General features: G+C 48.5%; 2 protein-coding genes across 5 annotated transcripts; one reads left to right on the forward strand and one right to left on the reverse strand.

The window, feature by feature from the left end:
- Window positions 1-640: 640 nt before the first annotated feature.
- Window positions 641-21,018, forward strand: gatad2ab (GATA zinc finger domain containing 2Ab). 4 transcript variants are annotated; one of them, XM_084444767.1, is made up of 11 exons: window positions 641-761; window positions 6,998-7,304; window positions 11,587-11,716; window positions 12,081-12,212; window positions 12,989-13,060; window positions 14,773-14,892; window positions 15,491-15,781; window positions 16,282-16,528; window positions 16,788-17,212; window positions 17,738-17,969; window positions 18,868-21,018. In XM_084444767.1, exons 2-11 carry the CDS (start codon window positions 7,006-7,008, stop codon window positions 19,002-19,004), a joined length of 2,085 nt encoding a protein of 694 aa, XP_084300893.1. In that variant the 5' UTR covers window positions 641-761; window positions 6,998-7,005; the 3' UTR covers window positions 19,005-21,018. The 4 variants fall into 4 exon arrangements, with proteins under 4 accessions (XP_084300893.1, XP_084300895.1, XP_084300894.1 ...); XM_084444769.1 differs by having other exon boundaries at window positions 17,738-17,861; XM_084444768.1 differs by having other exon boundaries at window positions 15,491-15,691.
- A 2,494-nt stretch (window positions 21,019-23,512) lies between these two features.
- On the reverse strand, window positions 23,513-24,319 carry tssk6 (testis-specific serine kinase 6; the record flags this gene model as incomplete). Its single annotated transcript, XM_084443904.1, has 1 exon — window positions 23,513-24,319. One exon carries the CDS (start codon window positions 24,317-24,319, stop codon window positions 23,513-23,515), a length of 807 nt encoding a protein of 268 aa, XP_084300030.1.
- Window positions 24,320-24,807: the final 488 nt, after the last annotated feature.

The raw sequence follows: 24,807 nt of genomic DNA on the forward strand, positions 1-24,807 counted from the left end.
AGTTAAAAGAGGGTGTTAAAAGGCGTGAGTGGTCGAACTCTCCCTTAAATGTCCCTCATATACCATGATAATACAGTAATAAGAATGTATCTTCCCCATGTGTGCGCTACATCTAATCTCTTTATCCTCTCCTCCCCCTCTCTCTAGCATCTTGCTCAACCCCCCCCCCCCCTTCCCCATACACTCTTTCTCTTTCTCTCTCTCTCTCTCTCACACACACACACAAGCACTCACGCGCGCACATTTTTGCATCCCCCTTCTTCCCTCCCACATTGTTTTGTTTATGTTAGGTTTTTGGAACATTTGGCAAATCACATTGATTGCACGGTGCAATGGATGTGATGCAGTTGCCCTGATGCCAAATTCCCCATCAGTTCTAATAAGACAGGTAGGGACTGCACAACTCCAACAGTAGCTATGGTAACAGACAGAGGAGGAGGATGCCCAGACAGGCCTGCTTTTGCTTGCAAAATGCAGGGTTCCTTCTTGTGCCGTATTGTCCCGGTCCTGAGGATCTTTGGTCATACGTGACAGTGGTCCCAGTGATATGCTGATTTTTTTCTTTGGCGTGACCACTTGCGCATGCTTAGTGAAGTGACGCCGTCCATGTGTGTAAGCGGTTCATTATTTGGCAGCCGGAGTGGCAGCGGGCAGGAGAGGGGATCCCCGGGATTTTTTTTTTCATCGAATTACTGGTGTAAATAGTCTGCCAAAACAACTATAAAACTCACGGGAACCAGCTGTTTTTGAACCCTTTCTCCGTAAGTTAAAACGTTTTTTCAGTTTTTAGACAAAACTTGCCATAATTTGGGGATTAATTGAGCCGACGACCAGAAGTTTTTTTTTCATACTCTTTAGCTCAGTCGTTAGCCACCTAGCCGGCTAACCCTTACTGAGTGGTAATAGCTGAGGCTGGTTTGAGTGGTAATATCTGAGGCTGGTTACTGAGTGTAATAGCTGAGGCTGGTTTGAGTGGTAATAGCTGAGGCTGGTTTGAGTGGTAATAGCTGAGGCTGGTTACTGAGTGGTAATAGCTGAGGCTGGTTACTGAGTGGTAATAGCTGAGGCTGGTTTAAGTGGTAATAGCTGAGGCTGGTTTGAGTGGTAATAGCTGAGGCTGGTTGGGGTCTCTTGCTACGCTAGCGGTGTAATTAGCCACCACACACACCTAACGTTAGCTATCGACTGGCAGGAACAAACCACCACAAAAGTAAAAGTCTAAACTTCTACCGCCGGTGTAAACACGGGACGTAAAATAATGTTTACGAACCAATAACATCCAGTGAAGTGGTCTGAAACTATTACAGTTTGAGTTCTAACATCAATTCCTTGATTGTTTGTGGCTGGATCCCGGAGTGTCCGTCTGTCTGTCTGTCCTGGTGAGGCGAGGGTCCGATAGGAGTTGTTAGCTTGACGCTGCGGTTGGGTTTTTGTCAGCTCCTCCTGTGTCACTGAGTGGCCGTAGTGGCTGTAGATATACAGTAAGACAGCTGTTGCTATATTTCCAATACGTTTGTGTTCAATGTGGGACATACATGCCTGTTTGAAGTTCACCATTCACAGCGAGCTAGGCTAGCTTGGCTAACCTGAGCTAGCTAGACCCGACCTGGATAGCCAGCATCAGTTGGACTGACGGACAGATTGTTGTCTCGATATAGCCAGTTCCCTATAAAGTTCTCACGGTATTTATAAACACTGCATATTGATTTGCTACTAACTTAACTACCGGCGCATGACCCGGTGTTTTTCGACCATTTTCATTTCATTGGGGAAACCAGCTATTACTCTTTAAAAGTGGATGTTTGTGGCTTGCCAGTCTAGCCAACGAATGATGGCAGCCAGTGGGACAACACCTTGGTAAACCATTTATACATTAAAGTAAAACATTGGTTACGCAAACTGGAGTGGTGAGCTCAATTACCTGGTACTGTAAGTGTACCGTCTCATCGCCGCTGTTATGAAAATCAGCTTGGATGAACTGGCGCCAAGCTGATTTTCATAACACTGATGAGATGATTGCACCCTAGCCAATATGATCTCTTTTCACAGCGGTCATTTAAGCAGGGTAAACACATGTGTAAATTAATTAAATTAGGCTTCCGTTTAGGTGTGTGTCACAGCTATTCCAGTGGGACAGCGTGCACAATACCCGGGCATTGGCCCTGGCACACTAAATGGAATGGGACCATAATGGATTTGATTAATTTACACCAGTGTTTACCTTGCGAAGAAATGTCAAAAGGACCAGTTGTGAAAAGGGCCTATTTAGCTCACCACACCTGTTTTGTCACCCTTTTTTTTATGTCCCCCTCGAGTGAGCCATCATTCGTGGGCTAGACTGGCAAGCCCACTTAAGGGTAGCTATGAAAGTAGGAGCAGTTAAGTCTTTATTTTGTTTATGTGCGAATATCCAGAGGCAAACGTTTTAAAATCTTACTAGATTGCTGATCTAGTAAGTTAGTCTAGGTAGCTAGCTACTTACATTGTTGGCCATTGATTTGGTGTCTGGGGACTAAGTGTGAGTAGGCTTAGGCTTAGGTGCTTATCCCTGCCACCCCCTTGCTAAACATCCTCCACAGAGACTGACAGACAAGACACCCTTGGTTTGTGAAAGGTGAATCCCACTCGCTTCGCATCTCGTGACAGGGGCTAAGGTGTAGCCTGAGAGGAGTGGAGCCTCTTGTATACAGCCCCTCAAGAGTGATGCGATCAGACAAGCATGAGTCAGTGGACCTGAGACCCACTTGGCTCTTGCGTTCGGGTCTCTGCTTCTAGGCGAACTTGGCTACTCTCTGTCCAGTCAGAAGTTAGTGAGCATGAGCAGTCCGACTGTTTCTCAGAATGGCTTTTAAATACATTTGTAAAAGAACTACTTCTGCTGACACTGCAATGTTGTGGCTGTTCCACTTTGAAAAGACTGTGTGTGTGTATGTGTGCGTGTGTGTGTGTGTGTGTCTTTTTGCATGTTTCTAGAGTTTGAGCGCTACAGGTGACTGTTTTTATGTGTGTTTTTTGTCACAGTGTGTTTTTTGTCACAGTTGTATAGTCATTCCAGCACTGTATTGAATAGCCTAGAACTCCTTGCCTAGAGAGCTGAGGGCCAGCGGGATAATTGTGAGAGATTCCGGCCTGTTTTAGCTGATAAGTAAGTAACTAGTACTAGTCTGAAGGAAAATGCAAGGCCATTTCTATTATACTATTTGTTCCCACAGTACACTTGCCAGTTGTATTACTCCTCAACTTGATATAGAGGTTAGCCAGTCCATGATCTGCTCCCTGTGATGGTGAGTACAGACTTTATTGTTAACATCCATTCACACATCATGCTGGTGCATTACCATCTGTACAGTGGGGTGTCTTCCTTCAGGCATAGCGGTGACTGTCAGTTGAACTTGGAGCTGGCTGAACAGGTTAGACTGTGTGGCCTGGTCATACTGAACGATTCTATCTGGCTGTTGGGGGGGGGGGGGGTCAGGAGGAGATAGCTGGCTTTGCCAATGTCCACCTCTGGAGGAGGTCTCTGCGGCCGGGGGGGAGGAAGTGCACTGGCGTCGTCGAGCTGTAAACAGGAAACGCAGGAGGACTGCTCTTAGAATGCGGCTGTGACCACCAATCACAGGCTCTGGTTTCTCCACGCCAGCTTCCTGACACCGAAGGGGATTAGAGTCTTGAATGGAGGATGGGTAGCGTAGCCAGCTGAGATGCCCTGAGTGGCTTCAGTTCAGATTAATATGTGCTACTATTACTATCACCAACACACGCTGCATATTAGTAGGCTCAGTAGTGAGAGGTAGAGGTAGAGTCAAGCTAGTCCGTAGTCCAGGTGGTGGCTGGCTTCCTCCTCCACTCCGGGAGATGCAGGGTTAAAGCCTGCCATTTTGTTAGGTAACACCCTAATGGCCTGATTTGTCAGTGGCGTTAAAATGGCAGGGGCTTAACCCTTGGTGTTCAGGACTGAACCAGTAGAGGCACCCTCACGCCCTCCAGGCTGCCTCAGCCAATGGGAGAGGGCGAGCAAGGGCCAGGCTGGGAGAGCGAGCAAGCGAGGGAGGGAGAGGGAGGACACGGAAGAGGAAGAGTATTTGTGTCAGTGAGTGTACTGTAGATTCATGGCCAGGCCAGCTAGGCACTAGTCCCCCCCCACCTTCCCACACCACCCAGTCAGCTGGTTGCTGGTCTCTCTCTCTCTCTCTCTCTCTCTCTCTCTTCTCTCTTCTCTCTCCTTCTCTAATCACTTTCTCTTTCTTTTTCAATCTTGCTTTTTCTCTTTCTCTCTCTCACACACATACCTTTCTCTCTTTCTCTTTCTCTCATGGTCCATGTCCTTCCTTTGATGCATATTGTACTTCTGAGATGACATTGTTCCCAAGAACAACAACAAGCTGTAGTAGTGAGTGATGCCTCTAATCTCTGAGCAGGCAGCCTCCCTGGAAACACATTTAGAAACCCTGTCTGAATCACCATGATTCATGTGGAATCCACAGCATAGGATTTCATAGCAGTTTAGCTGTTTTTATTGGGCGAAGGCACTGCTGTTTGCCTACTCACTGGTGCTTTGATAGACATAGTTCATAAGCCCCAGCTTGCTTTAAAAGGGTTCTTAATGTATTAGCTGGCTAAGAGTCTCGTCTCAGGGGAGGAAAGGGGGGTGGGGGGGTCATTACATCAGACATCTAGGATAGTGGCTCTGTCTACCTGACGAAATGAGCCATTACCATTGATCTGCTCTGCTTCCTCTTGAGCTGTGCAGCTGTCCAGGGAGAGTAGAACACGGCACTTTGCTCTTTTTGGCATCCAGCTGTAGCACCGCTATCCTCTTCTCCATACGGCCCCGGGTTGTGGTGGCTTAGTGGCCCTAGACTGTAAAGGCTGCCCATCTCTTTTCACACAGAGGAAAGCACGTTGAAGGAATCAGTGGTAGGAACCAGGCAGGCTGTATGCATGACGGGGTGTGATGTAACAGTTGAGGAGAGAGCAGCACATTGTGCATGTCTCTCGGAGTGCACACTAGGACGTGCCCGTGCCATGTTGTGAACACACACACACGCACACACAAACGACTATACACACACACACAGATTTGATCTCCTCCCTTTGTTGCTTAGCAGCAGGGCATGCAGCACATTGAATGTTGCATCTTCGTGATGCCATCCATCTCCTTCGAGACAACACTAGCCACATGCAGACAATGTTGTACACACGCACGCAAACCCTGGGCTGTTCCCTTGGAGATGACTCCTTCAGCAGTAAGGAAACGGCGGCGGCCATTTTGGCTCCCATGAATCACAGCAGGGAGCCGCTGTTCCGCCTGCACCCCTCAGACTGAGTGGCCATTTTGGCCCCAATGACCCTGGTGGCTGCATACAAAGAGTGCACCCTTTGGTATGGTGGTGCTGAGCACGCTATGTTCTAACCAGGCCATAATAGAGAAGAACTATGAAACACGTACACACATACACACACACGCTCAATCCCTGGATATAGATGGCCTTTGTGATGAGGGAAGGGTACAACAGGGCACATCTGTCCTTGCTGTGGACTGGAGCCACGGAGATGGTGCGTCTGACAGTATGTCAGTGGCCAGCGCTAGCCACAGTTTCTCCCCGCTGCCCGCTCTGGAGGACTTTGCAGAGGTGTCGCTGTAGGCGTCCTGCTCTCTGGCTGACTTGTGTTATGGAATGCTGGCAACAACGCCCCCTCCTCTTCCTCCCTCCTCTCTCTCTCCCTTCTTCCTCCTCCCCCTTGCTCTCCCTCCCTACTGCCACAGTCGCGGCCTCCTCTGTCTATCTGTCTCTCTGTCTCTGTGTGTGTCTCTTTCTCTGTGTCAGTCTCTCTCTCTCTCTCTCTCTCTCTCTTTCTCTCTCTCTCTCACTCGGGCAGTCCGTCTCTCCAGGGGTTAAACCTGCTCCAGCCTCCTCTCACCCTCGGACCGGTTTAAACCGGTTCTCAGGGAAGTGCTTTGTGTCTCCTGTGGAATCTTGGGAAGGGTCATGTGGATCTGTGGTGATGTCACAGTGGACGAGAAAGGCCTTGAGTCAGCTCCCTGTATCAGACGGGAGATGTGTGTTTGTTCGTCTCAGGTACACGCTCAGACAAGCCCCACTGATCAATTCTAATATTTCTATTTCTTTTTTTTTTAAAAAGGTTTTGTAATGGACCTAAGACAGTTATCTAAGAGGTGTCAGTAGATTCTTTTTTTAAGTGCTGGAGTTGGCTGGTTTGGAAATGGGATAGGACCAGGAGTTAAGTCCCTCCCACCCTACCTTCAATCCTCTCCCCATACCCAACCAAGTTAACATCATTTCAATACCGCACACACACACACACACTGTCAAGGGCACATGCACAGTCTGATTCTGTACATCTGTGTATGTGTAGAGTGCACACATGCTGCTCCCTGTCTTTCAGCTGTGTAATTGTGTGTGCGTGTGCACGCATGCAGTGTTTTGGCTGAGTGGGTTTCCAGCCTTTGCTGTAAAGAGGGAGATTTGGGTCAGCATCTGGGCTGGGGAGCAGTGATAGACCTACATAACTACAGGCTGGCAGACAGACAGACTAGTAGGCAGATAGAAAGGCTAGTAGGCAGACAGACGGTCAGGCTAGTAGGTGGAGAGACAGGCAGTCGGGCTAGTAGGCAGGCAGGCAGACAGACAGACAGAGAGACAGACGGGCAGAGAGACAGACGGACAGAGGGACAGATGGACAGACAGGCAAGCTAGTAGGCAGACAGACAACCAGTCAGGCTAGTAGGCAGTCAGGCAGGCTAGCAAGTAGACAGCCAGGCTAGTAGGCAGGGAGGATCTAGCCCTCTGCTATACTGCTCAGCTAATACCAACGCAACTCATGATGCAACATGTTCTCCCAGGTTTGTGTGTAACTTGTGACGGAGATAAAAAGACAAACATGCCTCTGTAAACACTCTTGCACATCATCATCAATGTGTGCAATGTTATGTAATGTACCCCCCATCTCTGAGTGTAACCTCCCACCCCTACAGGTAGAGCCATGTCGGAGGAGGCGGTGCGTCAGACACGCAGCCAGAAGCGGGCCCTGGAGAAGGAGGAGGAGGCCCCCGATAGCCCTGACAGGAGGGAAGGCGCCGACGACGACGGCAGCAAGCGGCTGAAGCTGGAGAAGAGCGACGGCCCGGCAGAGGAGGCGGCGGGCGGCGGAGGGGACGACGGCGGGAGCGGTGTCACGGCGGCGGTGGCCGGTCTCCTCAGATCCGGGGAGGTGAAGGCCACTATCAAGGTGGAGGTGCAGACCGGGGGGGACGAGCCGGTCGACATGAGCACGTCAAAGAGGTGAGAGGTCAGGAGGGATGGACGGATAGGTGGAGGGAATCCTTGGGGGGAGGGTTGTTTCACATGATGTGCTTGTTTCCTTTCCTACGTGGTAGTCTGGCTTCTGATTGTGTAAGGGGGAGTGAATGTGCGTCATTTAAAATGTAGGCCTATGTAGGCCTGGCGTTGGCCAGCGTAGCACAGGGGGCCATAGTGCTGCCAACCCATAAGTCATTTTGGCCGTTGAACATTTTAGGTTGTTTGGAGTTGACATTGGCAGGAGGGAGGTCTGAACGCAAGCGAATCGTAACGTTGAACCTGGTCAACAAACACTATCCGGAGATTGTTTCCAGCTGTGTGAAGCTTCTTGTCCGTCGCTGTGGACCATTGAATTGAAAATCTGAATTGAATGACTTGAGAGCGAAGCACCGGTGAAGAGGAGAGCGGAGTGTGTTTTGTGATTCAGATCATTGAGTCTTGGAGGTCTTTATCCAGATGTAGTCTGCCTGATAGTGAGGGGTGTTGGGGGGGGGGGGGGGGGGGTCAGTGGGAGAGAAAAAGTTTTCACCACCTCGCAGGTTAGTTGACGGAAGCAAGGATTTTGGAATCGTGTGTGCAAGCTTGTTTAAATACGTGTCCATTATTGTACGTGTGTGTGTGTGTTTATGCTCACATGCATGCACATGCGTACTTGTGTGTGCGCGTTGCAAGTGTGTTTGAAGTGCGTGCAAGTCAAACAGTCGAGAGCGGTTGGATGGGAGTCAAGACAGGATGTGGATGTGTGCTCTCACCCGCCTGCCCCCATTTTGAAAGTTTGAGGCTACGAGGGAAGACTCCATTTTCTTCAACGGCACCTGAACTCTGCCTCCTTACTTTGCACAAAATGAAGCCTATGTGTCATAAACTGGTTTCAACCGGCCGTTACCATGGTTTCGACATTGGTAGGGAGCAGTTGGGGGAAGGAGGGGCTGGTGAGTGGGGTCACATGACCACACAGGGAAATGCCTGATGTCATGTGACATCTTTGATAGTGTGGTTAATCGCCTGGAGGTGATTGCGTTGAAGGACGAGGAGCTTGGTGTCACTGAAGAAACATTTGCTTTGAACTGTGTCTTATTATTAGGCTGCATCACCCCAACTCCCATTTGGCCTTTGGCTATCGTCGTCGTTGTTTTATTTATTTTTTTAAACTCCAGCACTTTAAGCCAACTTCTCTGAAACATTCAACAACACACTTCCCTGTTAGCGGACATGATTCTTTGATATAATGTTATTGACTCAGGATTGTTACATAGCAACGCCTTGTTCACATTCAACCCCCATGAGGAGTCAAAATGTCAGTTGACTGTTTGACGAGAACAGTTTAATTATGGAAGGTCTGGTAATGTAATATACACTGGAAACCTGACAGCAGAGGCAGCAAATCTGAGTGTGCAGACACATCAGGAGTTTATCAGACGGGCCTCCGTGTTCTACTCTGCTGTCAAGAGGCTGGAGGCAGTGGGTTTTCTGGATAATCCTTAGCTCACCGCAGCCTACTGCCTTTCCCAGACTATCGCCAGATTTCCCCCTGCGTGATCCCGTGGAGCAGGCCAAGCGTTTCCTCCATGCTGGTCTCAGAGCAGCTTAGCGGCTGACCTCCACGGTCAAGGTTAACATTTACAGTCAGGGAAGCTGACCCCAGACCAGGGCCCAGGGCAGGGTTTCTCCAGCTGTTCGCAGGAGGTGAGCATTTCAGCTGGAGTAATCAGCAGTCTTTCTCTGACCACACGCTTAAAGGATTAACTTGGTGGTTGAATGTGACACGTGCCAGTTGTCTTTAGGCGACAACAAAACAAATGTGCATACTTTTTTAAAATTTGCACTTATTTAAATGCCTTTTAAAGCTTTATTTTTCTAAGCCTACATTTCTCTCTGTAAAAGTTCAGCCAAACTGTGTGGGCGTGCTAATGAGAACTGTCAATTAGCTATGATTGACAGATCTTGCCTCCACTTTCCACACATTGTTTCCATGATATGCGCTCATCTTGGGAGACAAGCCAGCTCACTAAAAGACCAACTGTAACGTCTTTATGAAAGCAAACTAGCTTGCTAACTTTGCCTATCAATAAAGTCACCTTATGAAAGTAAACTAGAGCTAAATGAATATAACCACAAATAGTCAAATATTCCTTAAAAGGCACTCTAATTTAATTTAAGTAAACCTAATAATAAGTCAAATATTTGTTGTCTTGCCAGTAGACCTGCGGCATCAAGTATGGGTCATGAGTTGTCCATGGGAGTGGTTTTCCTCGTGTGACGCGCTACGAGGAGAACAATCTCAACAGGTTGAAAATAGGATGGTACATTTTAAAAATAAGACTATTTCTATCGGTTGAAACCGCTTGAAAATGGGACAATTAAAAAACGCCTACTTACAGACATATTTAATACTTTCATTGTGGTTCTTCAATGCCCTCTAGTGCAAATGGCATATAAAATCCTAGAAAGTGTGACCGACCACCATGTTAATCCTTTAAACGCACAGACCCAGACCAGGCCTCTATCCTGCTACCACCCCAGGGTACGAAACTTTACATCTGGGACCAGGAACGTTGTTGTCCTTGTGGATGTTTTGGGTGCGTTCCCTGTAGCACTGAGGTGGGGGAGGGTATGGATGTGAGGGGGTTAGGGAGTGTGTGTGTGCGCACGCGTGTCTGTGTGTCTGTCAGTGAGTGAGGACAGAGGGGAGTGAGTGAGTGAGTGAGTGAGTGAGTGAGTACAATAGGTTGGCCCCTGGCCATATGTCCCCCTCCCCCGCCCCCCCAGCGAGCCTCTTCTCCTGGAGACTCTTCTGTTGTCAGCAGATGGGAGGTTCCCCCCCGCCTCCTCAAACACTGACCTCACCCCCTCTTACCCTCACTTCAATGTCACCATCACACCCCCCAGTCTCACCCCTATGTCGCATGCTGTGTTTGGTACAGGCTGTAATTCAGTTCTCAGATCGCACACACACACACACACACAAACACACACACACACACACACAGCAGCATGCATACCACTGCTCCTCTTTGGCTCAGGCCTCCCACGAAACAACTTGTAGCTGAACCTTTCTAACCTCTAGGCCTGCCCCCGACTAAAGATTTTCCTGCTCGACTAGAAGTCCTCATTTCAAGCGACTAGTCGACTAATCGTTCCTTTATTATTATGATGATTATTATTATTATTCATATAACCTTACCAAACACACGGAGCGAGCGGCAGCAGCTGCCTCAGCAAAGCCGTAGACTAATTCTCAATGTGTCGGCATTCGGCAACACAGCAAGGAGACTGAACAACATTTTATTATTTTTGAGGATTTAGAGGTTTTTTTTCTTTCTGCGACTAAGCGACTAATGAAAACTTGCTCGACTAATACTCTTCTTGTCAACTAACGTTAAGTCGACTATTGGGGTGCAGCCCTACTAACCTCCAATAGTTCCTTTGAAAAAAGTTCCTGGAACTCAAAGTTCCGGGGACTTCTCGGTTTGAAAAGGGCCACTAGTGTGCAAAGAGTGTGAGGTGCGTGTCTGTCTCTGTGTAGAGAACTCTGCTCACTCCCTCACCGTCAGAATGGGCCTGGTCTAGGGCCAGGGTGCGATTTACTTCCTGAAACATTTTGATCAGCGCCATCTTGCAGAAATCGACCCCTTTTGACATGCGCAGTTGTGCTTTTCTCAGACCCCACCGCGTTCACAAACAGTTTGCACCATGCAATTATTATTTGCATATTTTTTTTATTACTTAACAATGCTAATGCAGGGACATGCAATACAGCAGGGACAGCGGTGAACACGCATTAAAAATCCACATGAACGTGTGAACTTCGTGGACGCGGCCGGGTCAACAAATCACGTGGTTAAAACATGAGAAAAGCACGACTGCGCATGCCTGTGACGCGAGAAAACACAACTGCGCATGTCAAAAGGGGTCGGTAGCCTGTTCAAAAAGCTTCACTCTCAAGAACGAGGTGTCAATGTAGTCACTGCATCTAGTTCTATTAATAGATCCATGGTCTAGCTACTGATCTCTCCAGTTAACTTGTGTCTCTCTTCCTGGTGAACCTCTCATGGGTACAAAGTGATATTTCATCGCCCTCTACTGGACAAACTGGTACACTGTATATCATTCAACACTGACACTATCTGTCCAGAATGCAGATATTGTGGTGTAATGGCTGGCGACCTATATGCATTGCCGCTTCAACTGCTCTCATGTGAAAGAGGGAGGTAGTGAAAGACGAAGTCGTGGTGGTTTGTCGACGTGTGTCCTCCCTTCTCAGCGACGTGAAGAAGGAGCAGCAGCCGCCGTCGCCCGACGACGTGATCGTGCTGTCGGACAACGAGCCGTCCAGCCCTCCAATGAACGGCCTGAAACACTGCTTCAATAAGACGGACACCGACCGACTCATGGTAACGCCTGACTGCCCCGCATCACACTGTTCTGGGGCTGTATGTACGCCTGAGCATGGAAGACTGTCCTCATTCTCTCTCTCTTTCTGTCTCTTTCTCTCTCTCTGTCGCTCTCTCTCTGTCGCTCTCTCTGTCTCTCTCTCTGTTTCTCTCGGTCTCTTTCTCTCTGTGTCTCACTTTCTGTCTCTCTTTCTCTGTGTCTCACTTTCTGTCTCTCTTTCTCTGTGTCTCTGTCTCTCTCTTTCTCTCTCATTTTCTCTTCTTACTTTCTCACTCTCTTAGTCTCTCTTTCTCTTGTTCTTACTCTCTTCCTCACCCCCTCTAACTTGTGTGTGTGTGTGCGTGCGTGTGCGTGTGTGTGTAGAAGAGCAGTCCTGAAGAGCGGGAGCATGTCATCAAGCAGCTGCAGGAGGAGCTTAGGCTGCAGGAGGCGCGGCTGGTGCTGCTGAAGAAACTACGCCAGAGCCAGATCCAGAAGGAGACCACGGTCCAGAAGGTACACACACACACAGGCATGCACGTACACACACACCTCTCCCTCCCTCCCTCCAGAGTCCACATGTACACGCACACACCTCTCCCTCCCTGCCTCCCTCCTGAGTCCACATGTACACGCACACACTAGGGTTGCAAATTGTAGGCATGTCACTGAATCGATCATTGGTAATGTTAACGATCAATCAATCGATTAATTGTAATTAAAATACCAACATTTCCAAACAATAGCAAAAGCGTTTTTTTTCTTAAGGCTTAATTACAGACAGACTGGGTTATTTTTTGTTCCTGCTGCGCGTCACAGCTCCTCCTCACGAACACTGAGCTGATGGTTGGTTTGCTGCAGGTGAGACGAGGAGGAGAGCCAACTTATCCGAGTGAACGTTCTTCAAGTGATAGAGCATTGCTGTTGTCGTCGTGTTGTACGTGTACGCGGCATCACAATATTTGCAAGTGTCTTCTTGTCCTTTCTTTTCAAAGTCGTCCCACACAATGCTTTGCTGGGCCCACTTCATTTTTCAAAATATGCTGCTGTTGATTTCTCTGCATTTCTCCCGAGATGGCTGCTTCGCTACCACGCTGTTTGATAGTAGATCGAGTAAATTTCACATGCTCTAACAAATCCTTAACGATCAATGAATCGATATTCGATTAATTGTTTGCATCCCTAACACACACAAACACACACACACAGTTCAGGGTGGTGAAACAGGTTGAAACAGGTTGGCTCCAGAGATCAGTAGTTTTACGTCAGTCTTGTCTCCCCCACCCCCACAGTCAACCGGCTCGGTGGCCACTCCCCCTCCTCTGGTTAGAGGCAGCATTACATCTGGCAAGGGACCCCTCCAGGTAACCAGCTTACCAACCCTGTATCACTAACACTAACCAACCTTCCAACCCTCTAACACTAACCAACCTACCAACCCTCTACCACTAACACTAACCAACCCTGTACCACTAACACTAACCAACCTTCCAACCCTCTACCACTAACACTAACCAACCTACCAACCCTCTACCACTAACACTAACCAACCTACCAACCCTGTACCACTAACACTAACCAACCTACCAACCCTCTACCACTAACACTAACCAACCTTCCAACCCTGTACCACTAACACTAACCAACCCTCTACCACTAACACTAACCAACCTTCCAACCCTCTACCACTAACACTAGCCAACCTACCAACCCTCTACCACTAACACTAACCAATCTACCAGCCCTCTACCACTTACACTAACCAGCCTACCAACCCTCTACCACTAACACTAACCAACCTACCAGCCCTCTACCACTAACACTAACCAACCCTCTACCACTAACACTAACCAACCTTCCAACCCTGTACCACTAACACTAACCAACCCTCTACCACTAACACTAACCAACCTTCCAACCCTCTACCACTAACACTAACCAACCTACCAACCCTCTACCACTAACACTAACCAATCTACCAACCCTCTACCACTAACACTAACCAACCTACCAACCCTCTACCACTAACACTAACCAACCCTCTACCACTAACACTAACCAACCTACCAACCCTCTAACACTAACCAACCTACCAACCCTCTACCACTAACACTAACCAACCTACCAACCCTCTACCACTAACACTAACCAACCCTCTACCACTAACACTAACCAACCCTCTACCACTAACACTAACCAACCTACCAACCCTCTACCACTAACACTAACCAACCTACCAGCCCTCTACCACTAACACTAACCAACCTACCAACCCTCTACCACTAACACTAACCAACCTACCAACCCTCTAACACTAACCAACCTACCAGCCCTCTACCACTAACACTAACCAACCTACCAGCCCTCTACCACTAACACTAACCAACCTACCAACCCTCTAACACTAACCAATCTACCAACCCTCTACCACTAACACTAACCAACCTACCAACCCTGTACCACTAACACTAACCAACCTTCCAACCCTCTACCACTAACACTAACCAACCTACCAACCCTCTACCACTAACACTAACCAACCTACCAGCCCTCTACCACTAACACTAACCAGCCTACCAACCCTCTACCACTAACACTAACCAACCTTCCAACCCTCTACCACTAACACTAACCAACCTTCCAACCCTCTACCACTAACACTAACCAACCTACCAACCCTCTACCACTAACACTAACCAAGCTTCCAACCCTCTACCACTAACACTTACCAACCTACCAACCCTCTAACACTAACACTAACCAACCTACCAGCCCTCTACCACTAACACTAACCAACCCTCTACCACTAACACTAACCAACCTTCCAACCCTCTACCACTAACACTAACCAACCTACCAGCCCTCTACCACTAACACTAACCAACCCTCTACCACTAACACTAACCAACCTTCCAACCCTCTACCACTAACACTAACCAACCCTCTAACACTAACCAACCTACCAACCCTGTACCACTAACACTAACCAATCTACCAAACCATGCAAATGCAAAAATACAATAGATGACCACACTAGGCCAATGCAGTAATGAAATGTTGTTGTTTTTGACCCCAGGTGTTGTCGGTCAGAAGCTCAGGCACCGTGATCCCTCCCCCGCTGGTGAGGGGCGGGCAGCACATTCCGTCCAAACAGAACTCCCAGATCAGCATGCCACCCCTGGTCAGAGGGGCACAGGTAACACACACACACTTTATCTCTCTTTGTCTCTCTCTCTCACACACACACTCACACACACACACACCTTATCTCCCTCTCTCTCTCTCTCTCTCTCTCTCTCTCTCTCTCTCTCACACACAAACACACACACGCCTTATCACACTCACACTCACTCACACACACACACACACACACCTCCTGGGTCTGTGTTGCAGCACCAAACTCGTTCTGTGTTCAAACTACTGTCATCTTTCTATCTTTGGTGGCTGAAGTTCTCTGCCGTAACCAGAGCTACAGAATAATCAAAGTTGATTCTCTTTAACTGTTTGTTCAAATGAGTTTACTTGATTATGATTATTATGGATATGATGGTTGTATACTTACCTTTCCCTTCAATCTCCATCTATCCTCTCCCTCTCCTGACTCCTTCCTTCCCCTCTGTCTCCTCTCCTATATATCCTATGTGTGTGTGTGTGGGTGTTTCTTTTCGTGTGTGTGTGTGCGCGCGTGTGTGTGTGCGTGCGTGCGTGCGTACGTACGTCTCTGCATACCTGTGTGTCTGTACTTCTGTGCGTACCTGTGTGTGTGTGTCTGTGCGTACCTGTGTGTGTGTCAGCCAATCGCGGTGTCTCCCCAGCAGATCCAGAGCCTGCGGCAGCACCAGCACCAGCACACTGGCTCGGGGCCCCCTCCCCTGCTGCTGGCCCCGCGCGCCTCGGTGCCCAACGTCCAGGTGCAGGGCCAGCGGATCATCCAGCAGGGCCTCATCAGGGTGGCCAACGTGTCCAACGCCAACGCCATGGTAAACAGCCAGCAGGTGAGAGCCATCGCCGTCACCTCTGGAAGGCCCAGGCTCACACACACAACGGCGCCACGAGACACGACATTCCAGGATGTCCGTCTTGTGGTGAGATTTCACATAAGATTGGACGGATTGAATCTCAAAAAAATGATAGTTTTAGAACTTTTGACGTTCGAATTACGAGTGTAATACAGTATGTATGTAATATGCAATTGCTATAAATAATCCAGGGGGTGAGATATACTGCATCTGTATTTACATGTAAGTTGATGTTATATACACTACATATTCTGACACTGTGTACACTAGATATATAACTCCCATCAGGGGTGAAAATTAACTTTTTGGCTCACGGTGAGTCACCTGCCAAGGGGACTGTAGATGAAAAAATCTACCGGCCAAGTATATATTTTCAGATAGCCTTCTGAAATCTAGTCGGCAATTGGAAATTGTACCTGCATTTGGTCGGTGGCAGGTGTTAATTTTCAGCCCTGACTCCCATGCATGGGCAAAGCATGACACCCATACGCTTTAATTTCCTTCCCCTGGAGATGATCCGTGTGTCCTTCTGTTCTAACAAGCTTATTGCCCCCCCCCCCACTCAGTCCTCTCCGAACAACCTGAAGGGGTCGCCCCAGTCCAACTCCAACGCCAACGAGTCCCCCGCCAGCCGGCAGGCCGCCGCCAAGCTGGCGCTGCGGAAGCAGCTGGAGAAGACCCTGCTGGAGATCCCCCCGCCCAAACCCCCGGCCCCCGAGCTCAGCTTCCTGCCTTCGGCGGCCAACAATGAGTTCATCTACCTGGTGGGGCTGGAGGAGGTGGTGCAGAACCTGCTGGACACGCTGGGCCGAGGTGCGGGGGCCATGCCTGAACAATAACTCATGTATAGAATAATTCATGTCTAGAATATCTCGGGTACAATAGAATAGCTCACATATAGAATAACTCACATGTACAGTAGAATAACTCACATATAGAATAACTCACATGTACAGTAGAATAACTCATATAGAATAACTTGCATATAGAGTAACTCATGTCTAGAATAACTCACATGTACAGTTCTACAATTCAAACATCTTTTCCCTCCCTCCAACCCTCCCACACGTAGGCAAGCAGCTGGCCTCGCCCTCGTTGGTGGCAAGCGCCACTCCCAAAGAGCCGTTCAGCTGCACCCAGTGCAAGACGGACTTCACGTCCCGCTGGAGGCATGAGAAGGCCGGCGCCCTCATGTGCGACCAGTGCATGTCCTCCAATCAGAAGAAGTGTCTGAAGGCCGAACACACCAATCGCCTGAAGGCGGCGTTTGTCAAGGCGCTGCAGCAGGAGCAGGAGATCGAGCAGCGCATCCTCCAGCAGACAGCCGTCACCGCCTCACCTGTCTCCAAGACCACCTCCTCCTCGTCTCCGTCACTGATGAAGAGCGAGCAGCACGTGCTGGTGTCCCAGCAGTACAAGCAGGCCCGGTCCCTGCAACTGCATCAACAGCAGCATAGAGGCACACCTGTGGCCAGACACAACTCCACCATCAAGCAGGTCAGCAGAGAGAGAGAGACCAGCACACTGCACTCGCTGCACTGTAGGACTACTAAGGCCATGATAAATGTCATAGGCAACAATGCCATTTTTCCATGGAAAACAACTTTTTCTTATCTGAATAAATCTTGATCATAATAGCAACCAGATGGGCAACCACCAATCGCAGTGCAGATGCTGGTCATTAACACTGCTAGGCCTAGTTTACTTGGATAGCAAAAATAACATTTTGGCTGGCATGAATTTACTATGGCTAGAACTAGTATTTCCAACATTTGGTTATTACAAGATACATTAGCCAAACAGACCCCCAAAGAGTTTAGCTACTGTACTAACTGGCCATGGTTGGGTCCTTCAAGGGACAAACATTATTATATAGCTAGAATAGTATAGCTATCTCACTGGCTATAGCCTACTCTCTGTTTTCTATAATAGTAGCACTCGTTGGGTTATTATTATTACTAACGTTATCCTCCTTTTTCTTTGTCTCCCTTCCTCTCTCCCTCCCTGGTATCCCTCCCTCAGAGCCCTGGTCAGCTGTCCCGTAGTGTCCAGTCGGTGGTGGGGTCGCGCGGGCTCACCCACTCCTTCCCCACGTCCTCCCAGCTGCAGAACGCCGTGACGGCGGCGGCGCTGGTCAGCAGGCCAGGTAAGCACGTCGTGCGCCCGGCGCAGGGGGCAAAGGTCAGCAGCGGCAGCAGCAGCAGTAACCTCGCCTCAGCCGGCGCTTGGAGGAAGCAGACCGGCGGGACCACAGGTAGACCACCCCCCCCACTCCCCCCGACTGACCAATCAACTGGCAGAGACCCACATCTGTGGTTTCTCTGTCTCTACCACCACTCTGTTTCCCCCTGCGCCTTTCCTCTCTCTGTCTCTCTCTCCCCCACTTCTTCTCTCTTCTCTATCTGTTCCCCCTGTCTCTTTCTTTGGTCATTTTTCACTTCCTCATCCTCAGTCTTCTTCCTCCTGACATCTTCCCTTCTCTGGGTATGGCTCGGTGTGTTGGGAGCCTCAGACAAACGTCCATGTCTGATGGATATTCTTACTAGTCTGGTATGAGGTGCGGGTTGTGTTTGACCAAGTGAGAGTGAACTGTTAGGGGAATGTCAGTGTTTCCACGAGGCTGGAGTGTAGTTGTGATGGGGCGGGGGAGTTGACAAGGCAACACGTGTCTGATCTAGGCTATCTAGCTAGTTTACATCGCCTGTGTTAAGCGAACATTCATTAGCTATCGTAAGTCAAACGAGACAAAAAGCAGCTTAGTGTAGTAGACGAGAGCTGACCAAGTGTTGAGAGTTGTGAGATTTTGTTGATTTGAGTCAGCTTAGCTAGTTACACTCATTGCAACACACCAGAGGACTGTCAGGAGTTGGTGTAGCAAATGGGGCTCACGAGGCTGTCAGCAGTAGAGTGGGAGGCTTGAGGGGCGGAGTGTGCCGCAAAGCACATGACGGCGTTAGTGGTAATATTGAGATTTCATCTGATCAGATTTGGGGAAAGTAACGGTTCATTATGAAACTCTGGTGGGAGATCCTTAACCGCAAGTCTCTTATGTATAGGAAACACTGCTGAATATGGACTTGGTCTAGCGAGCGGCACACCTGGTTCCGCCTGCTTCTGTTGACCGTCTGCTGTTGTCTCCCGTGTCCCTCCAGGCGTGACCATGGCCTACGTAAACCCCAGCCTGTCTGTCCACAAGAGCAGCTCCTCCGCCGTGGAGCGCCAGAGAGAGTACCTGCTGGACATGATCCCCTCCCGGTCCATCTCCCAGACAGCCAACACGTGGAAATAATACACCTCCCATACTCATCCTTCCATCCCCTCGGGTGATCCACCTCCACGCTGGTCATCCTCCACTATCCACCTGACAACGGACCTTTCTTAACGGAAAACGACATCACCTGCTATCGGCCGATACAAGCGAACACCGCCTCTCTCCTCCATCTTCCTGTCTTCCTTGACAACCCTCTGTCCCGTACTGTACTGGAACACCACTGGGACTCCACTAAGATGAGGGGAGGGGGGGTAGAGATGGGACTACATCAAAAGGACTGGAGGGTCAGGTCTGGTCGCTGGGGACGTCTGGTCCCCCTCCCTCCCCTCCTGTCGAGAGCGAGACGGAAATGGTAGTCACTATGTCCCCACTGTCTGTCCCACCTGCGTGATTGGCTGGGACGGTTTCCCCCCTTGTGACTGGACTGTATAACATTGTACACGCTGTGGATGATGCGCCTTACTTCAGCACACACTCACGTGCAGCCAGGTCCAGCCAGGACCTCAGCCGGGTCAGACCAGGACCTCAGCAGGGCCAGACCAGGACCTCAGCCGGGTCAAACCAGGACCTCAGCAGGGCCAGACCAGGACCTCAGCAGGGCCAGACCAGGACCTCAGCCGGGTCAAACCAGGACCTCAGCAGGGCCAGGGCTGAAGAGGTGGATTAGGTTGAGCTCGGTGGACCATCCACAGACGAAATACTAAAAAACTGCTTCAGCTTTGCAAAAATTATTATATCATAAAAAGACTGTTAAAAAAAAGAATTCTCTATCTGCACACAGACTGCCTCTTCTGTGTAACTAATAGTGTGTCAAACAGAGGAGATAATTAAGTTGTGTGTGTGTGTGTGTGTGTTTGTGTGTGTGTGTGTGTGTGCGCGCGTGTGTGTGTGCGCGCGTGTGTGTGTGCGCGCGTGTGTGTGTTGGGGGATTTTTATATGGCTGAAAGTTAGGATTTGTTTTTCTTCTGTAAAGTCATATACTGTCCTCCCTATTTTTTTTTGGTTCAGGCCTCTTTTTAGAGGTCCGTTTAAAGGGCAATGTTACTGATAAGGTGGTTTTACATCTGCTGGTTTCGTGTTTAGTTTTTAAAAGACTTTTCTAAGGTGAAAAAGAAGGAAGGATTAAAAGTAGTGGACTAATGTTAAAACACAGAACACGTCGTGGGAGGAGTCTCCTGCCTTCTCTCAGAAACGGTGAAAACCTTCCAAAGAAACGGTGGAGTCCCAATACTGGACCCAGTCTACTTTTGTTTTAACTATTTGGATGTTAAAATGCATATGAGCTTTTCAGAATGCAGACGCGGTTGAGAGGGGTTAAGGGATGTCATCTCATTATGTTGACATCATCATTTTGCTTTTAGTCCTAGGCTGTGGTGGTTTATCTTTCTTCTGTAGACAGGTGCTGTCTCTGGGTCTATTTTTAGGGTCACTTTAGTTCAGATATGTCCTTCTTTTGCCCTGGGTTTGAACTCCACTTTAGAATATTTCTTACTTTTTTCCCCCCTGTGTGTCCATTTGTTCCCGAGAGCCCATTACATGGTCCAATAAGCTGGACAACTTTCAGAATGTAGTTATGCAAAAAAAACTATAGCAACATTAAAAGACTTTTATTAGTGTTACTTACAAGGAGATGAGTGTGTAGTTGTGTTAGGCTAGCCAAGCTAATCTGGGGACCTATCTGGCCAGAATGCCAGCGTTGCATTTTGTTGTGTAGGGGAGCAGCTACAGGTGGTAAGCTAATGCTAAGAAGCGAAGACCGACAGTAGCTGCAGACTGGACCCTGCAGGGCCTTCTGGGAGGAGTAGGACCAAATGTCCGTGTATGAGGTCCCCAGGAGATGAGTTGATCTGTCACCCAGCTGTTCACCCTGACAGATGCCTGACACTTGGTTGCAGTGGGCCGGTAGACAGGGAAGTTAGCCTGGAAATGTAAAAACAATGCTTTACATTTTGGTTGTTACTCAATGTGCCGCCCCATGTTATGAATTTTGTTTTTCTCTCACGGTCAAATAAATGTCTTTGCTTTCTCCTGAGTGCGTGTGTGTGTGTGTCTCTGTCTGTCTGTGTGTGTCTCTGTGTGTCTGCTAATTTGTATGTGTTAACAATAGGACTCTGTGGGTCCTCAGTCAGTCAATGCAGTCTTAAAGGTGCTGGTACACACAAACTTATAAGGAAGGAATTTGTTTGTAATCACATCAGTCCCATTTGTTTTCTGTATCTTCAAGCTAAAATGCTGGCGGTCACCTTTTTGTTGTAATAATCATTCTGGAGTCTTTTTGTTCATGACTGTCCCTTTATCAGAAGTCATCAAGATGAGACCATATTCATGTGTAGTGCCCAAGTGTAGTGCACTATTTTTCACCAGCGGATCAAAAGTAGTACGCTAAAGTGAGAAGGTTTCCATCTTTCCGAGTCCTGGGGTGTGTAAGGAGTCTTTCTCCACCCCCTTTTGTCCTCTCCATGTACACCGTCACTGTTGAACTGCCGAGGTGGAATCTGATTCCTGGTGGCAGTGATCCTAATCACTTTCACCTGCTCCGAGTCTGCAGTGTTCATGAGGGACAGGAGACGAGTATAGAAGGACGGTGTCGTGTGCCGAGACGCAAACCCTTCTCTCGGCACCATGTTGGGATGTGTATGGGGTCCTGGCCTGTCTTCTAGGCTGCAGTCACTGCTGTCATATCTACTGCCTGCTGCTGTTTGACAAATAGAACGCCATTCCTTTTCCCTGGGGTGCTAGCACTGTTTAAAATGCAATGCACCACTCAGAAAAAAAACATGTACAATATATGTTTCTATTCCTTTGTTTTGGATTTTTTTTTGTTCTTCTCCTTTGTCAAGTAATAATAATAAACTAATTTTAACCCCTTATTATTTTTCTTTCATTCACATGTTTTTCATTCACAGAGACGCAGCATTCATTGACATTATCCAAGTCACACGTTTAATGAGTACAATGACTTGCAAGTGACTGTTACCAGATATCTTTAAAAAGGTGACGCTATGGGTACAAACAATATGGAGGAAGACGTCACCTGAGGATGACAGTCCATGCCATAGGTCCCCAGCCTACAACACACATTTTGACCGTTAACGAAGTACATCTGCATTTTATCTAGCAAGTACACGGTATTTCAAGAAGTGCATTTGTGAATACAAAGTACCTCGACTAACGCCTGAGGGTTAGAGACAGTGCGTAAATGCGCCATAATAGCTTTTGCGCCTAGAATATTGTCGACCACCTCCTGCGGGACAGGTAAATCTGAGAGGGTGTCTCGTTGGTGGAAGTTTTCTCTTCCCGCACACCAGCTGCGTGTCCTTCCCCAGAACCTCCTGGCTGCTTCTCCAGCTCGGCGTGTTTGGAGAGCGCAGCGTTGTACTGTGCCAATTTGGACAGATATGCGTCGGCCTCTCGGGTGTGTCTCTCGAGCGTGGAGCTCCTCTGCTGCTCAATGGCTTTGATGCTCATGTCGCAAGCTGTCCTCTCTCTCTGGTTCGCCTTCTGAGCGTACTTTTGACTCAAAGTGAGCGAGTTGCGTCTGTCCTTGCTAGACATTTCTTTTCCGTAAGATGTGCTCGTTCTTGAATAGTGTGAGGTGATGACTGCTGCATTTAACGATGTGAGTGAACTTTAGACAGTCGAATACATTTACATTTTCTTGGCCAGCTGAATTACGGATGTAGCCTACGCGATAGGTCCGATGACATTTGTCACCATGGGCCAAGACTGTTACTACTTATCTGTGTAAAGATAGTTGCCAGGTTATCAGATCCAAACATCGAGGGCTGTCATGATTGATTGGTGGATAACAAAGATCCAATTTGTTGGGCAAGTGAAATTGTATAATGTTTAGGCCTACCTTACATTATTTTTTGTGTATAAAAATGTGTCAGGATACAATTAATAGCCATCTGCACATGATTGGCAGAAACAAGAACAGACTAGCGACCAGGGAAGCATGCGGATTTCTACTTAAATGCACTGACTTCTTATTCCGTAATCTAATAAACTGTAGCCCACTTCAGACCTGGGGTAGATTAAGTCTACGCGCATCCAAAAATAAGAGTTCAAGTTCATGCGAGAATGAAATCAATCAATCAATCATGTATTCCTTTACAAACAATACCCTTCGTAGCGCGCGTGCGTGCGGTAGAAAGCTGCTTCCCACCTCAGTAACCCTTCAGTTACAGGTAGGACATCCAGGTAAACATGACGTAGCCTAGATGTAAGCAGGCATTACCTCTTAAAGGGCAAGTAAAGCATAGGGATGTTATATCAAAATAAATAATATTCCCAAAATCAAGGAATTGGTGTTAAATCATTCACAATAAATCAACAAATTACGCCACAATAAATTCTCAATTTATCATTTGCACTTACAATAGTCCACACACTTTAAAATGGCTCCTACAAAAATCAAGGGCCGTTATAAAACGTTATATCTAGAGCAGGAGAAACCATAAGCTCATTTTGCAATTGAACCCCATTTAATGAGACACACAGCCACACTATTCTAAGCCTCTGGTTTATTGCAGCCAAGGATGCTCAGACACCTGCTTTATGGTGGGGCGGGCTGAAGGGCTGAACTGCAGCATGAAGGCGATGAACGCTCGGCAGGACTCGGTCACGGTGACGTCGTCTGGGTAGACCAAGGCTTTGCGCTGGAGGCGCGGGAGCTTGCTGATGTTGGTGTCGTCGAACGGCATGCACCCGGTGACCATGACGTAGAGGATGACACCCAGACTCCAGACGTCATATTTCTTGGGGTCGTACGGAACCCCGAGGAGGACTTCCGGCGGGGCGTAGGCCGCGGACCCGCAGTAGGTGCTGCTCAGCTCAGGGTAGCCCACGGAAAACCGACCGAAACCAAAATCGGTGATCTTCGCCTGGTTGTCCACAGTCAATAGAACATTCTCACACTTAAGGTCTCGGTGTACGATGTTGTTTTGATGGAGGTAGTCTACAGCGCCGGCGATCTGGGAGAACATCGTCTTGGCCTGGTCCACAGGGATGCAATTGTCCTGTTGGATTTTTTGGAGAAGGTCCGTTGTCGCAGCCTCCATCACGATGTATAGTCGCCCGTTGCATACCTCTATGAATTCATGCACATGGACGATGTGGTCATGTCTGACTGCTCTCAGGAGAGACAGCTCCCTGGGTAGAAATTTTTCCACAAACTCCGGAGGTGCCTTTTTACGGTCCACGATTTTGATGGCGACCTGGGAGTTGTGTTTCTGTGAGTTGGCAAGCTTGACTTTAGAGTAACTTCCCTCGCCGATAGTTGTCACCAGCCTGTAACCCATCCCGCGCAGAACCTTCTCTGTATAGGCCATTTTGTAAAAGTCACTGTCTTGGTGGTCTTGAGTCACTGTTCTTCAAAATGTGCCTGGTTCATCTCGATTTCAGAGGGTCTTGATGGCCGCGGCCCCCAACCACCCTCGACCAAGCTGAAGGGTAGATCTGGTACCTCTGATATGGCACTGGTAGGAATGATGATAGCCCACGTCATAGCCTGTATTATGATTACGAAGGTGTCGCGTTATATTATGACGTAATTCCGCCAACTGCCCGTAGGCCTACCTGAGGACCAGTCAGTAGGCCTCGGCCAATTAGGCTACCTGGCTACTGCAGGCCGACAGATTCATATTGAGACTTATGACTGGAGGTCTATTATCTCTTGTTGATTCATCGATTCGTTTATTAATCGGCCACCCAAAGCATCCGTTTACCTGTTATTAACCATGTTATTTTGACTTTATTCGAGGGCACTCGGTCTCAGTCCGAGGAGCGGTGCTCAGTCTCTAGACTACCGTCACAGTTG

Source organism: Borostomias antarcticus (assembly GCF_949987555.1).
Source record: "Borostomias antarcticus genome assembly, chromosome: 10".
NCBI classification, from domain to species: Eukaryota; Metazoa; Chordata; class Actinopteri; order Stomiiformes; family Stomiidae; genus Borostomias; species Borostomias antarcticus.